This window comes from Cololabis saira, chromosome 14, assembly GCF_033807715.1.
Source record: "Cololabis saira isolate AMF1-May2022 chromosome 14, fColSai1.1, whole genome shotgun sequence".
NCBI classification, from domain to species: domain Eukaryota; kingdom Metazoa; phylum Chordata; class Actinopteri; order Beloniformes; family Belonidae; genus Cololabis; species Cololabis saira.
This window is the reverse complement of record NC_084600.1, coordinates 7,762,509-7,778,947: the sequence shown is the minus strand read 5'-3', so window position 1 is coordinate 7,778,947 and position 16,439 is coordinate 7,762,509. Positions and strand designations below refer to the sequence as shown.

The 16,439-nt window shown below is 46.8% G+C and overlaps 2 protein-coding genes across 4 annotated transcripts in view; one reads left to right on the top strand and one right to left on the bottom strand.

The window, feature by feature from the left end:
• LOC133459528 (MAP7 domain-containing protein 2-like) overlaps window positions 1–9,531 on the bottom strand; it is a 36,095-nt gene extending 26,564 nt beyond the window's left edge. For 2 of the 3 annotated variants that reach the window (XM_061739552.1, XM_061739554.1), the window contains exons 1-5: window positions 9,211–9,531; window positions 6,889–6,981; window positions 6,344–6,439; window positions 6,174–6,251; window positions 5,545–5,708 (exon numbers count right to left, since the gene is read on the bottom strand). In XM_061739552.1, the coding sequence (XP_061595536.1) occupies window positions 5,545–5,708; window positions 6,174–6,251; window positions 6,344–6,439; window positions 6,889–6,981; window positions 9,211–9,247 (468 nt within the window). In that variant the 5' untranslated portion in view covers window positions 9,248–9,531. The remainder of the gene's footprint in view (window positions 1–5,544; window positions 5,709–6,173; window positions 6,252–6,343; window positions 6,440–6,888; window positions 6,982–9,210) is intronic. The other variant, XM_061739553.1, reaches the window with a different exon arrangement.
• pdha1a (pyruvate dehydrogenase E1 subunit alpha 1a) overlaps window positions 1–16,439 on the top strand; it is a 65,257-nt gene that overhangs the window by 35,368 nt on the left and 13,450 nt on the right. The gene's annotated exons all lie outside the window — the stretch shown is intronic.

Below are 16,439 nucleotides of genomic sequence, written 5' to 3'. Positions count from 1 at the left end.
CAAGGGGCCTATCCATTTGAAGTTATCCATAAGGATTACATTGAGCTGTCCAGAAGTGGGCAATACAAGTATTGCCTAGTGTTAATTGACTCCTTATCCAAATGGGTTGAAATAGTCCCGGCCAAAACAGCTGACGCACTCACAGTAGCTAAAGCCTTTTTGCAAACACATAATTCCAGAACATGGCATTCCAAGATTAATTTGGAGTGATAATGGTGCACACTTTGTGAACACTGTAGTCCAAAACATGGCTAAACATCTAGGTATCAATTTAAACTACTGAGAGCTGCATTCCTGCAGCTCTCAGTAGTGAGGACTTTATGAGCTTCTTCAACAGTAAAATCGCGAGAATTAGAGAAGAAATCAACCAGCCGGTTGTGGGCGTTTCTTCAGCTTTAGCGACTTCCCTACGCTCTGACTTGCCTCTAGACTGTTTTGATCCTATAGACCTCCCTGAGCTGACCTCACTCGTCAATAGAGCTAAGTCAACCACATGTATGTTAGACCCCATCCCGACTCGACTATTCAAGCATATTTTTTCTCTTATTGGTACGACAATACTGGACCAAATTAACCTATCCCTAAGTTTAGGATATGTACCACAGGTTTTCAAAGTCGCAGTAATTAAACCTTTACTTAAAAAACCTTCTCTTGACCCAGACACCTTAGCTAATTATAGACCAATTTCCAACCTTCCATTTGTGTCTAAAATTCTGGAAAAGGCAGTTTCAAGCCAGTTATGTGACTATTTGTATAGAAATGATCTGTTTGAAGTCTTTCAGTCAGGGTTCAGAATGCATCATAGCACAGAGACAGCACTGGTTCGAGTCACGAATGACCTCCTTATGGCCTCAGATAAGGGATTAGTGTCCATACTGGTTCTACTGGACCTCAGTGCTGCTTTTGACACTATAGATCATGGCATTTTACTGCACAGGTTAGAGCATGTTGTTGGGATTAAAGGGACAGCTCTATGTTGGTTTAAATCATACCTATCTGACAGGTTCCAGTTTGTTCATGTACATGAGGTTTCTTCAGAACAGTCAAGGGTCTGTTATGGTGTTCCGCAGGGTTCAGTGCTAGGGCCAATCTTGTTCAGTTTATACATGCAGCCGTTGGGAAGTATAATCCAGAATCACGGCATACACTTTCATTGTTATGCTGATGATACGCAGCTCTACTTGTCTATGAAGCCGGATGAAACAGAACCGTTAGTTAAACTTCAGGCATGTCTTAGGGACATCAAGGACTGGATGTCCAGAAATGTCCTGCTTCTAAATTCAGATAAAACAGAGGTTATCATTCTTGGTCCAGAGCATCTTAGGAAGGGATTAGATGTTGTTGCGATGGCTTCCAGTGCAACTGTGAGAAACCTTGGTGTTATTTTCGATCAGGATTTGTCGTTTAAACCATATGTCAATCAGGTTTGTAAAATAGCCTTTTTCCATCTCCGTAATATTGCAAAGATTAGGAAAATCCTCTCGCAGAGTGATGCAGAAAAACTAGTTCATGCGTTTGTATCTTCTAGACTAGATTACTGTAATGTGTTGTTAGCAGGATGTCCAAGTAATTTGCTGAATAGGCTCCAGCTGATCCAAAATGCAGCAGCACGAGTACTGACAGGAATTAGCAGGAGAGACCACGTCTCTCCAGTGTTAGCGTCGCTCCATTGGTTACCCGTAAAATTCAGAATCCAATTTAAAATTTTATTACTTGCGTATAAAGCCCAAAACGGCTTAGCTCCGCATTATTTGCAAGACCTGATAGTGCCTTATGTTCCTGTCAGAGCTCTCCGTTCTCAGAGTGCAGGTTTACTCGTAGTTCCTAGAGTATCTAAATGTAGATTTGGAGGGCGGGCGTTCTGCTATCAGGCACCACTACTATGGAACCAACTTCCAATCTGGGTTAAGGAGGCTGACACCACCTCCACCTTTAAAACTAAACTTAAAACATTTCTGTTTAGTAAAGCCTATAGTTAGTGTTTAGTAAACCTCTAGCTGGTGTTGGTAAATCTCTAGGTAGTGTAAACTTTAGTGTGTCAGAGTCGCTCCTGTAGTTTCTTGTGCTGGCCCCCCCTTCTCCCTTTTCTCTCTTTTGTCCATGTTGCAGCATCCTTTGCCGGACACCGGAACCTGCAGGTGGTCGTGGGTGGCTTGTAGCTTGCATTACGGAGCACAAGTCTTTCCCTGACCCTGCACCCCAACCTGGGACTTGCTGATTGGGCCGGAGCTTCGGGAGCTGCATGCTGGCCTGCGGTCCCCACCCCTGGTCATCCCGTTGCTGGCCCCCCCTTCTCCTCCCTTTTCTCTCTTTTGTCCTGCAGGTGGTCGTGGGTGGCTTGTAGCTTGCATTACGGAGCACAAGTCTTTCCCCGACCCTGCACCCCAACCTGGGACTTGCTGATTGGGCCGGAGCTTCGGGAGCTGCGTGCTGGCCTGCGGTCCCCACCCCTGGTCATCCCGTTGCTAGCCCCCCCTTCTCCTCCCTTTTCTCTCTTTTGTCCTGCAGGTGGTCGTGGGTGGCTTGTAGCTTGCATTACGGAGCACAAGTCTTTCCCTGACCCTGCACCCCAACCTGGGACTTGCTGATTGGGCCGGAGCTTCGGGAGCTGCGTGCTGGCCTGCGGTCCCCACCCCTGGTCATCCCGTTGCTGCTTCCACCTGCCTGCTGTGCTGTAGCCGTCCCTGACCCACCAGTCTGGCCCTCGGCAGGAGGGTCCCCCCTTATGAGCCTGGTCCTGCTCAAGGTTTCTTCCCTCCTAAAGGGGAGTTTTTCCTTGCCACTGTTTGGCTTAAGGTTTTTCTCCCACTAGGGGAGTTTTTACCTGCCATTGTTTATGTAATAACTGCTCGGGGGTCATGTTCTGGGTATGGGTCTCTGTAAAGCGTCTAGAGACAACTCTGTTGTATTAGACGATATATAAATAAAATTGAATTGAATTGAATTAAAGAACCACTGTGCCTATCACCCACAAAGTGCAGGCCTAGTGGAACAAACTAATGGCACTGTTAAGCTAAGGCTCAGAAAAACCATGGAAGAAACTGGAAAACCATGACCTGAATGCCGGCCATTAGTCGAAATGTATATGAGAATCGTCACACCCTTTGGGTGGTGCATGGTCGCCCGTTCCAACTCCCCTCTATGGGACGGAGAACCATCGCAAGAGAAAACCGAAGAGGCAAATCCACTCTCGATGTGGATGAGCAAATTGTTTGCTGGAAAAATGTTCAAAGTTCTTGTGAGCTGCTGCTTTTTCCCCTCTCTCTCCTAAGCAGGAACTGCTGAAACTGGGTGACCAGATCCTGATTCGAGTGGTGAAAGGTCATCACCCCGTTGGGACGGCCCTTTTGTTGTCCAGATCAGGACACCGATAGCAGTAAAGGCTGCTGAACGATCTACGTGGGTTCACCGGTCACAGTGAAAGCTAGTAAAAAACTTTCCAGACCCTGAGTAGGCCGGAAGTCGGATGGTATCAAAACCCTTGTCCGCTGAAGAACTCATCTGACGCCTACTCACCAGCCACGGGCCTGAAGAAGATGACTAGCCCAAACTGACTGGCTACAACAAGCTGGAGAGGAGTCCGAGAGATGGAAGAAACTTTTCCACTAATGAGTCATGCTGACATGTTAAGAATTGTTCCTCAAACTCTTGTAATTTAGGAACACTACTGTACATTCCTCCCTGATGAAACCGGTGCTGAAAGCAATATTACCAAAGCTATAGCCGAATTACGTCAGTTGGCCAAAGTCGTGTCAGAAGACAGACGCTCAGTAGGTACCACCTTTTGGTCCTGGCTGAACTCAGGCCAGTGGACTGACATAATGACTAAAATTATGATTCCGTTCATCACTGTTCTGGTACTGTTCTGTGTTTTCACTACCTGTATCGTTCTGTGTCTCCGTGCAATGGTCCAAAGGACCATTGCAGACTTCCTTAGTCCAGTATTCTGAGGTCTATTTACCGACAACTCCAACAAACTCTAACTGATGAGAAGGATGCTTATGATGACACTGGAGTGTTTACTGTGAAGTTTCAAAAGAACACACAGGAAGGAATTGTGGGGTTAACCAAGGGTTAGCTGGACACATCTGTTAAAGACTTCCCGGTTTGTCTGGAAGGGGACCCATTAACCCATTAACCTTTTGACCTTTTGTGTTCTTTTAAAAACTTTAAGCTTCTGAATACCAGATTAGTTCCTCTTTAACTGAAGATGTCTGTTTCACAATGTGTGACCTCTTTAACTACAGAGATGTCTGTTTCCTCCGTCTGTTTCCTGTTTTCTTCCATTGTCCATTGTCTATTCACTGTTGACTATCCTTATATGGTCATTTTCCTGTCAAAATTCTCAATAAAAAGCTGATGCAGAAGAGGAACCACCGAAGCATTCCGTCGAGAGCATCTATAGAGAGCCACGTTGCTCTGCAAAGCTCCGATTTTGCTTCCCCTTTCTGCAGAAAGCGCCTTAAAAATCATTTCCAACAGTCTTTGGTGTTTTTCTTTGTTAAGAGCTGGGTTTGATGTTGATTTAAACCTAACAGTGGTTGTGAGGAATTGAAAATTCTAAAGGGATACACGTGAATGGATGGATATTGTGAAAAAAATTGTTTTTGTCCTTGAGAAGATGTATTTGGGAATTAGTAATGGGCATGTGTCTTGATATATGTCCTTCAGTGAGCGTTTCAGGTTTGCAGGGATCTGTAACAACACAAGCCAAACAACAATCAAGAAAAGGCATCCAAAATGCTGTTGAATAACCCAATGTGTTATTAACAACTCTGCCATCAGCAATCTTGGTTGTTTTGAATGGTGCCTCTCATCCAAGGACTTGTTGTCAAAACTGGAATGTGTAGGAGAGAGGTGCAGGAGACAGATGCAGGAGGAGATCCAAAGCCCATGAGTAAAAAAAAATATATATATATAAAATAAAACTGCATTGCAAAACCAGAAAAACATGACAAGAAACAGGATAGTGAAAACATTACAGACCAGCGGGGAGCAAGGAAAGACAAGACAAGATATACACATTGGACTTGATGAGACACTGGTGCAAACAATCAGGGCAGATGGGAACAACGGAAGTCAAGACAAAATTAAAACACAGGGACACAGGTTTTCAAAATAAAACAGGACCATAAACCCAAAAACCGTGACACTTGTCTGATAGTGTCTCCTGTATAAATCATGGCATAAAGCCCTTCCCTGACCCACTGCATGTGGTTTGGTCAATGCTATGCTGGTGGAAATCAGTGGATGGGAGGGGTGCCGGACTATTTCATAAGAGACCATTTTTATGAAGTGTGGCTTTCCAGGATACCCTGAAACCGATTGCCATGAACAGAGCTGTAAAAACAGGCTGAAAAGGGAGCTTTTTACTGTGTTGACTGAAGCATGTCAGAGACTTTTCAGTCAGACATCAATAAATACTCACATTTTTCAAATCAAAACAGATTATATTTACTCAGTTCACAAGAGCAGATATGTTGGTACAGAATGTTCAAATCTAATCTTGCACACAAAAGACAAGAGCATTTCCAATTTCCTGACCCTCTCTTCCTCGAGCTGCTGCCTCCGTTTCTCTTCTACTGCAGCCCTGCGAAGCTCCTCTTTCTGCCGCTGTTCCTCGAGCCGCCGGCAACGCTCCTCCAGCGTGCGCTCGTACTGCAGCTGAGCCCTGCGCTCCTTCTCCCAGATCAACTGCTCCTTGGCCGCTGGTAGAGTCGAAAGATTCACAGAAAAAACAAAAAACAAGACTATATAGAGAATGCAGATATTTTACCATAGTGATAGTATAGTGGTTTACCTTTATATTTACTTTTTTATTGATAGTCCTTTTTTTATTTTTTCCTTTTTTTTATATTGAATTTTGTGTGCTACAGTGCGTTTGCATCTGTCAGCCCAGGCTCAAGATTAAACTGTGAAGATAGTAATCCTTATCACCATGGGGGAACTGATGGAGCTGTAGGATTATCTGTAAGTGGGAAACCTACTTTTGTGGACTATTCCATGTCACAGTCACATTCTCTGCAGTGACACAGATCATTATATCAGAAAACCTAGTGAACTTAGTATTAATCCTACAGGCAAGCAAAGCCCTGCCATGGCCAATTATATTACATACAGATACACCCCAGGATCAGGAAGCAAGATCCGTTGAAACCATGACCATCACCTACCCAGGCTCCGCTCCCTCTCCTCACGTCTTTCTTTGGCTAAACGCATCCTGTCATCCGTCTTCATGTAACCCTCCAGGCCTGAAAGATGAGAAATGAGCACAGATGTAGTGAAAAAAGGCATTGGCAATGTGGTAGCCAAACTATAGAGCAAATGATATAGGAGCACTCACATTGTTTACCTCCATGGCTGTTATTGTTGTTTGCTCCGAGGTGTGAAGGGGATGCATGTCCGTTCATGTGTGGTTTCTTCTCTGTGTTAGTCGGAGCTGAAATCATGGACATAACCAGAGACAGAGACCATGCTCAGTTCTGTCTGAAGAGGTGTGACATCAACGCAGAACACTGAGCTGCAATACTCCTTTTCTACCACTAAAGGGCGTATTCAGCTTTGTGTGAAGGGCTGCCCTGTTGTAAATGCATTGTGTTGCAAAATGCCTCATGGCAAGGACAAACTGCAACATTGCACAGGAAACTGTCCTCATCTCACTGCTGACTGCCACTATTGGTTACTGCTGCTGAGCCATAACCAGAACTTATAACAGCAAGGACTCTGCATCAGATTACCCCGACACAGGCCTCCTGATGCAATCTGTGATGAGCTTCTAGAAATTGTGCATTAGTCCAAATTACTGTAAAGTAAGTGACTTTCATCCAGATGAAACCACTTGGGTGGATGGCAGGAATTATGAAGCAGAAGCCAGAAGGGATTACTCACTATTTTTTCTGGTGCGAGCAGGAGAGCTGTGACAACTCATCGGAGATCTCTTGTCAGGAAGAAGAGTGATGCATAGTGGTGCCGTCTTTTCACCTAGCATAAACAACGAAGAAGAGTTCTGTAGAGTACTGATCCAATGAAAAGCTTCTTTTCTCACATTGCTATAATAATGTGTGTGAAGCCAGCGGATGACAGAAACCTGACACATTTCCATGGCCTGTAATAAAACAGGCCGACACAAATAAACACAGAGTGTAGAGTAGTTGTTAAAATAGACAAACTTTAGCTGATAGATCAAGTAAGCCTTACATAAGTGTTGCAAAAAAGCAAATGAAAAAGAAAAAAATAGATAACTGTTATGCAATTTGAATATTAAACAAACCTCTAAAAAGAAAAAAAAATGATCTAAAACTTGACGCAACACTCTTAATCTTTTCTCTGATCAACAGAAGTAACAACAAAATGAAAGGTTTGATTCCACAAATTCACTAAATCAATATGTGCAACACAGACTAAACTGACAACACACACTACATCAAATGAATGACACTCTTGTTTTCTTTAATCAGGGCTTTTATTTTGTATCTGAAAGACAATTCTGACTGGCTGGATGTTTATGTGTGATTTGGCTGACACTTCACAGTAACCCTAAACTTTATTGCTTGGCTTACATTATTTAATATTTGCCATGCCCAAATGTGGCATTCGTCCCTTCCCAGTGGACACAGCCTCTCAACAACATCTGGGTACATATACATTTTTCAGACTCAGGCATATTTTTTCCTTAAAATGTTGTGACTGGAAACATTCAAACCAGTCTAATTCATAAACTACAGTATTCATTTTTTTTTTTTTGCATTATTTAAGTAGTCTGACATAATTTCCAGTAATTCTTGTAACTTCACTGCAGCTTCTGACATCATTTTAAGGGACCAGTCCTTCTTTTTTAATTATATGAAGTGTGATTATTGGCCCGCAGGGAGATTTCTCCCCCTTCCAGCATGGAGGGGGATAACTATTTTACCAAGTTTATTATTTTTTTTTTTTTAATTGAAACATAGATACAAACAAACAAGGCACATAATAGTCGTATCAGAATTACAAACATTTGCCTTGGGTTGAGCAACATCAGTATTACAAAATATACACTGAGAATCTAATTATCGTACAAATACAATAAAAAATAACTCACAAGGGCCATCTCATATTAAATCATATCTTTCAAGTAAAGAAAACAGTTTAAGGGCTTTCTTTTCTTTAACAAGACTCAGGGACTTACTCAAGAGCTTTAACTCATTTCTCCGATGGGTCAAACACGGTTTGGTCTTAAAAATATCTACATTTGTGAATGAAGAACTTTCCAAATAACACCAAATTATTAAGGACAAAGTCCAAATTCTTGTCTTCAACAAAAACACCAAATATAAGTGTCTTCACTGTTAAATGTAGATCAATGTCCTTGGACTGTAGCAGCTCTGTATCTCACTCCAGAAATATTGCACTGAATCACAATGAAAGAAAAGATGTTCCAAAGTTTCAATTTCTCTTTCACAAAAAACACAATTCAATTCAAAATTAAATTTTAATCTTAAAAACTCGTTTGTTGGGTAAATTTCATTAAAAATTTTGAAGTTTACCTCTTTTATTTTCGGTGGAAGTGGAAATGAAATATACATTTTGTCTTATTTTCCTAATCTTTTCCACTTCAAATTCCTTTAAGATATACCATCTTTTTATTGGGTCAGGTTAATATTTTTCTAGCAAAATGTTTTTAATGACTTTGTTAGTACATTTAAAGTCACAAAAATCTAAACCTTTAATGACTATTTTACCAAGTGAATCCTTAATCTTCATCTATTTCAGCAGTGGCCCATCCCTCATCCCACATCATCACACAACGGCCCTCTTCACCACCAAGACTCTCCTCCCTTCTCCACCCAGTTCTACTCATTCACACTTGATTAAGTCAGAACCTTCAATCTGAGAGTAGGACTCCACATAAGGCATGACGCACACAAAGAGATGTCACTGTTACCGTGCTCACATGCTCGTTATTATAAAACCATCAACCGAGTCGTTTTTCAGTGAAAGTCATATCAATGGGGTCAAGAAAAAATGTCTTTATCGATCTGAATCGCCAGTAAAATCAGGATTGGAGGATAAACAAAACAGTGAAGCGCGTTCACGGCCGTTCGGTCAGCGGCCGCGCGCAAAAAAAAGCATTGGAAATCATCTGCGTCATCCCCGAGTCTGCTCCAAACCCTGCTACAAACACACACGCACTGATTCAAACAAGCACGTATTCAGAAACAATGAGCTTACCTGTCATGGTGCCTGGTGACGTGACTGTCTTCGCCATTAGCGGCTGTTAGAGAGCCCTGGTAGAGCAGGGATGAGAGTCGGCGCGGTGGTCCGGGTCGGTCCGCAGTGATGCGGGGCCGCGCAGGGGTCCGTGTTTCTGCACAGCACCGAGAGCAGCACCATCAATCCAGGGAGTCCAACTGTCCTTAGAGAAGGCTGGGATGATGGATGGATGATGGAGGAGAGTCAATGCTGTTGGGGCTGGCTAGAACGCAGAAGATGCAACGCGTGCGGCGACCACCGGAGGGACGCCGCGGGAGCGCGCACCGACAAGCAGGCTGTCATCACTAACAGTCCAAGCTCAGTTCAGGTCTCTTCCTCAGATTCCTTTCCTTATTATCCTAGACCTGCCCTAGACCTGGCCTAGACCTGCCCCAGACCTGCCCTCAGGGCAGTTGCTAGGAATTCTGGGCCCCCATAAAGAATATTGCCCTTTTTTTTATTGCTGTAGCCTAACAACAACAAATCTAACACAACTTGTTTTGTTCTTTTGGGCTACTCAAATGTCGCACTAACACATCTTTACAATACCACATTGAACACATCATGATAACGTAACGGACGTTCGTTTGATGCTCATAATTAATTACTGATTAGGCTAAAAAAAAAAAAAAAATTACTGATTAGGCTTGAATGCGTCATAATACAATCCACTGCATGTGGAATGATACTAGCAAAACAAGAATATTTAAAGTGTATTTCAAATGCTTTATTGCAGCACGATCGCTGCAGAACAAAGAAAATGCTACATTTAGTCTGGGCTAGCCTCACCCATCAGACAATCTAGCAACAGATGTTTCTTACCCTGAAAATAAAACATAGAAATTCAAACAAATTGTATCTATACAGCTCAAAACCATCACTAAACATGACAGTCATTTTAAGTGGAATGATACCAGTCAAACAATAATATTTAAAGTGTCTTTCAAGTGCATTTTTGCAGCAATATCGCTGCAGAACAAATAAAATGCTACATTTAGTCTGGGCTACCTCACCCATCAGACAATCTAGCAACAGAAAATAAAACATAGAAAAATAAATAACAATAATAAATATAACCATGAATATAAACTTGCTGGCGTGGTTGTGCTTGAACAACTTCCATCGTTACTTTGTGTTAACGGAGCAGCAGAGAGCAGCGTCATGCTGGTGCAGGACACTGGCTGATTTATGGTCCGCGTTGCACCAACGCAGAACTTACGGCGTAGGTTACGCGGGGGCGCGTCGCCGCGTACCTTACGCCGTCGATATAAAGCAGAACCATAAATCAGGCTTAACGCGCGCGCATTTGTCAGTTTTGTTCCTTTTTTTCAACTGAGCATGCAAATACATAAACTGAAGGTGCAATGCTTATGCATCCTCGTAGAACCGGGCCTGCCCGGATTTGTGCTTTTTGGGGGGCCTGATAGCTTTCCACCATCTAGCTACTGTACATCTAGTCCAGCTGTGCTCTCACGTTTGTGCAGCGCGCTGCTCACTCGCACAGAGCTGGGTGGACCAAACCATTTTTAAGAAGGGAAGGGGCAAAGGGAATTATCAAAGTGATTTAAATTAGAGAATATTGTGTGACTGGTGGCTGTTTGAATTTGGAGGATACTGGGGGGCCATGTGTGGGCCCTTGTGGGCTGTGGGCCTTTATAATTGTCACCACCTTTCCCCCCTATACGACGGCGCTGCCTGCCCTAGATCTACCCTAGACCTGCCCTACACCTTCCCCAGACCTGCCCTAGACCTGCCCTGGAGCTGCCCTAGACCTGCCCTAGACCTGCCCCAGACCTGCCCTTGACCTGCCCTAAACCTGCCCTAGACCTGCCCTGGACCTGCCCTAGACCTGCCCCAGACCTGCCCTTGACCTGCCCTAAACCTGCCCTAGACCTGCCCTGGACCTGCCCTAAACCTGCCCTAGACCTGCCCTGGACCTGCCCTAGACCTGCCCCAGACCTGCCCTAGACCTGCCCTAGACCTGCCCTAAACCTGCCCTAAACCTGCCCTAGACCTGCCCTGGACCTGCCCTGCACCTGCCCCAGACGTGCCCTAGACCTGCCCTAGACCTGCCCCAGACGTGCCCTAGACCTGCCCTAAACCTGCCCTAGACCTGCCCTGGACCTGCCCTAAACCTGCCCTGGACCTGCCCCAGACCTGCCCTAGACCTGCCCTAGACCTGCCCCAGACCTGCCCTGGACCTGCCCTAGACCTGCCCTAGACCTGCCCCAGACCTGCCCTGGACCTGCCCTGGACCTGCCCTAAACCTGCCCTAGACCTGCCCTAGACCTGCCCTAGACCTGCCCCAGACCTGCCCTAGACCTGCCCTAGACCTACCCTAGCCCTGCCCTAGACCTGCCCTAAACCTGCCCTAGACCTGCCCTAGACCTGCCCTAGACCTGCCCCAGACCTGCCCTGGACCTGCCCTGGACCTGCCCTAAACCTGCCCTAGACCTGCCCTAGACCTGCCCTAGACCTGCCCCAGACCTGCCATAGACCTGCCCTGGACCTGCCCTAGACCTGCGCGGACCTGCCCTGGACCTGCCCTAAACCTGCCTTAGACCTGCCCTAGACCTGCCCTAGACCTGCCCTAGACCTTCCCTGGACCTGCCTCAGACCTGCCCTAGACCTGCCCCAGACCTGCCCTAGACCTGCCCTAGACCTGCCTTAGACCTGCCCTGGACCTGCCCTAGACCTGCGCGGACCTGCCCTGGACCTGCCCTAAACCTGCCTTAGACCTGCCCTAGACCTGCCCTAGACCTGCCCTAGACCTGCCCTGGACCTGCCTCAGACCTGCCCTAGACCTGCCCTAGACCTGCCCTGGACCTGCCTCAGACCTGCCCTAGACCTGCCCTAAACCTGCCCTAGACCTGCCCTAGACCTGCCCTAGACCTGCCCTGGACCTGCCTCAGACCTGCCCTAGACCTGCCCCAGACCTGCCCTAGACCTGCTGTAGACCTGCTGTAGACCTGCCCTAGACCTGCCCTAGACCTGCTGTAGACCTGCTGTAGACCTGCCCTAGACCTGCCCTAGACCTGCCCTAGACCTGCCCTAGACCTGCCCTACACCTGCCCTGGACATGCCCTAGACCTGCCCTGGACCTGCCCTAGACCTGCCCTAGACCTGCCCTGGACCTGCCCTAGACCTGCCCTAGACCTGCCCTGGACCTGCCCTGGACCTGCCCTGGACCTGCCCTAGACCTGCCTCAGACCTGCCCTAGACCTGCCCTGGACCTGCCCTAGACCTGCCCCAGACCTGCCCTAGACCTGCCCTGGACCTGCCTCAGACCTGCCCTAGACCTGCCCTAGACCTGCCCTGGACCTGCCCTAGACCTGCCCTAGACCTGCCCTGGACCTGCCTCAGACCTGCCCTAGACCTGCCCTAAACATGCTGTAGACCTGCCCTAGACCTGCCCTAGACATGCCCTGGACCTGCCCTAGACATGCCCTAAACATGCTGTAGACCTGCCCTAGACCTGCCCCAAACCTGCCCTAGACTTGCTGTAGACCTGCCCTAGACCTGCCCTAGTCCTGCCCCAGACCTGCTGTAGACCTGCTGTAGACCTGCCCTAGACCTGCCCTAGTCCTGCCCCAGACCTGCTGTAGACCTGCCCTAGACCTGCCCTAGTCCTGCCCTAGACCTGCTGTAGACCTGCTGTAGACCTGCCCTAGACCTGCCCTAGTCCTGCCCCAGACCTGCTGTAGACCTGCTGTAGACCTGCCCTAGACCTGCCCTAGACCTGCCCTAGACCTGCCCTAGACCTGCCCTGGACATGCCCTAGACCTGTCCTAGACCTGCCCCAGACCTGCCCTAGACCTGCCCTAAACCTGCCCTAGACCTGCCCTAGACCTGCCCCAGACCTGCCCTAGACCTGCCCTGGACCTGCCTCAGACCTGCCCTAGACCTGCCCTAGACCTGCCCTGGACCTGCCCTAGACCTGCCCTAGACCTGCCCTGGACCTGCCTCAGACCTGCCCTAAACATGCTGTAGACCTGCCCTAGACCTGCCCTAGACATGCCCTGGACCTGCCCTAGACATGCCCTAAACATGCTGTAGACCTGCCCTAGACCTGCCCCAAACCTGCCCTAGACTTGCTGTAGACCTGCTGTAGACCTGCCCTAGACCTGCCCTAGTCCTGCCCCAGACCTGCTGTAGACCTGCTGTAGACCTGCCCTAGACCTGCCCTAGTCCTGCCCCAGACCTGCTGTAGACCTGCTGTAGACCTGCCCTAGACCTGCCCTAGACCTGCCCTAGACCTGCCCTAGACCTGCCCTGGACATGCCCTAGACCTGTCCTAGACCTGCCCCAGACCTGCCCTAGACCTGCCCTAGACCTGCCCTAAACCTGCCCTAGACCTGCCCTAGACCTGCCCTGGACCTGCCCTAGACCTGTCCTAGACCTGCCCCAGACCTGCCCTAGACCTGCCCTAAACCTGCCCTAGACCTGCCCTGGACCTGCCCTAGACCTGCCCTAGACCTGCCCTGGACCTGCCCTGGACCTGCCCTAGACCTGCCCTGGACCTGCCCTAGACCTGCCTCAGACCTGCCCTAGACCTGCCCTAGACCTGCCCTAGACCTGCCCTAGACCTGCCCCAGACCTGCCCTAGACCTGCCCTAGACCTGCCCTAGACCTGCCCTGGACCTGCCCTAGACCTGCCCTAGACCTGCCCTGGACCTGCCCTAGACCTGCCCTAGACCTGCCCTGGACCTGCCTCAGACCTGCCCTAGACCTGCCCTAAACATGCTGTAGACCTGCCCTAGACCTGCCCTAGACATGCCCTAGACCTGCCCTAGACCTGCCCTGGACCTGCCTCAGACCTGCCCTAGACCTGCCCTAAACATGCTGTAGACCTGCCCTAGACCTGCCCTGGACCTGCCCTAGACATGCCCTAAACATGCTGTAGACCTGCCCTAGACCTGCCCCAAACCTGCCCTAGACTTGCTGTAGACCTGCCCTAGACCTGCCCTAGTCCTGCCCCAGACCTGCTGTAGACCTGCTGTAGACCTGCCCTAGACCTGCCCTAGTCCTGCCCCAGACCTGCTGTAGACCTGCTGTAGACCTGCCCTAGACCTGCCCTAGACCTGCCCTAGACCTGCCCTAGACCTGCCCTGGACATGCCCTAGACCTGTCCTAGACCTGCCCCAGACCTGCCCTAGACCTGCCCTAGACCTGCCCTAAACCTGCCCTAGACCTGCCCTAGACCTGCCCTGGACCTGCCCTAGACCTGTCCTAGACCTGCCCCAGACCTGCCCTAGACCTGCCCTAAACCTGCCCTAGACCTGCCCTGGACCTGCCCTAGACCTGCCCTAGACCTGCCCTGGACCTGCCCTGGACCTGCCCTAGACCTGCCCTGGACCTGCCCTAGACCTGCCTCAGACCTGCCCTAGACCTGCCCTAGACCTGCCCTAGACCTGCCCTAGACCTGCCCCAGACCTGCCCTAGACCTGCCCTAGACCTGCCCTAGACCTGCCCTGGACCTGCCCTAGACCTGCCCTAGACCTGCCCTGGACCTGCCCTAGACCTGCCCTAGACCTGCCCTGGACCTGCCTCAGACCTGCCCTAGACCTGCCCTAAACATGCTGTAGACCTGCCCTAGACCTGCCCTAGACATGCCCTAGACCTGCCCTAGACCTGCCCTGGACCTGCCTCAGACCTGCCCTAGACCTGCCCTAAACATGCTGTAGACCTGCCCTAGACCTGCCCTGGACCTGCCCTAGACATGCCCTAAACATGCTGTAGACCTGCCCTAGACCTGCCCCAAACCTGCCCTAGACTTGCTGTAGACCTGCCCTAGACCTGCCCTAGTCCTGCCCCAGACCTGCTGTAGACCTGCTGTAGACCTGCCCTAGACCTGCCCTAGACCTGCCCCAGACAGAAAACTAATATCTGAATGTCTGACACCCCACATAGAATGACCTACTCAATAATTGTAATCTTGTTAGTATTTAAATCCTGTAACATGTTTGCTGATTTTTTTTTAAACGATAAATCTGAAAGTGGTTTACACAAATGACCTATAAAACATTTAATTCAATCACAGATTGAATTGACTGCTTGAGCAAAATATGAAAGCTTATACATTTATTGATAGTTTTGATTTACCATTTCAATAATCCATCGGAAAGTCATCATTATAGACAGTGTTAAGGTGGCATCGTTTTATTTTCAGAAAGATTCTTTTATTTATTCTTCCTTTTATTTACAATCATTTCATGAGAAGAGGTAAAAAATGTTTTATTCCAACTTTTTGGGCAACACTATATAACAGGCTTGGCTATAATTACTTAATATGTGTGGCTGATGTTGGAAGTTTTACACAAAAAAGGAACCTTAAAAACGGTTGTTTTAGGATAAACTCCTGAAGTGATATTTATTGGGGATCTCTAAAAAATAAAAAATAAAAAAAAATAAAAACACAAGCTCGCCATGGAATAGTGGGCTCATGCAAATGCAATAATAGGGTTTTAGAAAACACCCAATATGAAAAATATTCAAAATGAATAAAAAACATATAATGTATGAAAAAATAATTGTGACATGCAAAGGAAGAGATGTGGGTCCCCTTGATCTCCTTATCGTCCTTACCCTTCCTTACCATCCTGTGATTGTTTAAATGTGACCTCTTTTATGAGCTGCTGAGCAAATTACAGAAGACCTGATAAACATGCATTAATTACAACTGCAATGCAAAAATTGTTATAAAGCTATCCTTCATAACTAAAATGATGTTAAAGAAGGCTTATCGTGTACAGTTGGGTTTTTCTTGTTAAGACAGATAAGAAAAATGGAAAATTAAGAAAAAAGGACTATAATTTAATTAAAATATGGGACTCATGTATGACTGAAACGGGCATGTACAATAATAATAATAATAATAATAATCTATGTATAATATTAATCTTTTTAATGTAAAGCACTTTGTGTTGCATTATATCTGCATGAAAGGTGCTATATAAATAAATAAAGTTTAAGTTTATTAATAATAATAATAATAATAATAATAATAATAATAATAATAATAATAATAATAATAATAATAATAATAATAATAATAGTAGTAGTAGTAATAATAATAATAATTATAAAATAATAATAATAATAATAATAATAATAATAATAATAATAATAATAATAATAATAATAATAATAATAATAATACATTGTTTTAATTTTCTGTTTTTGTTTCCCGGTACAGTGGTGGCAGCATA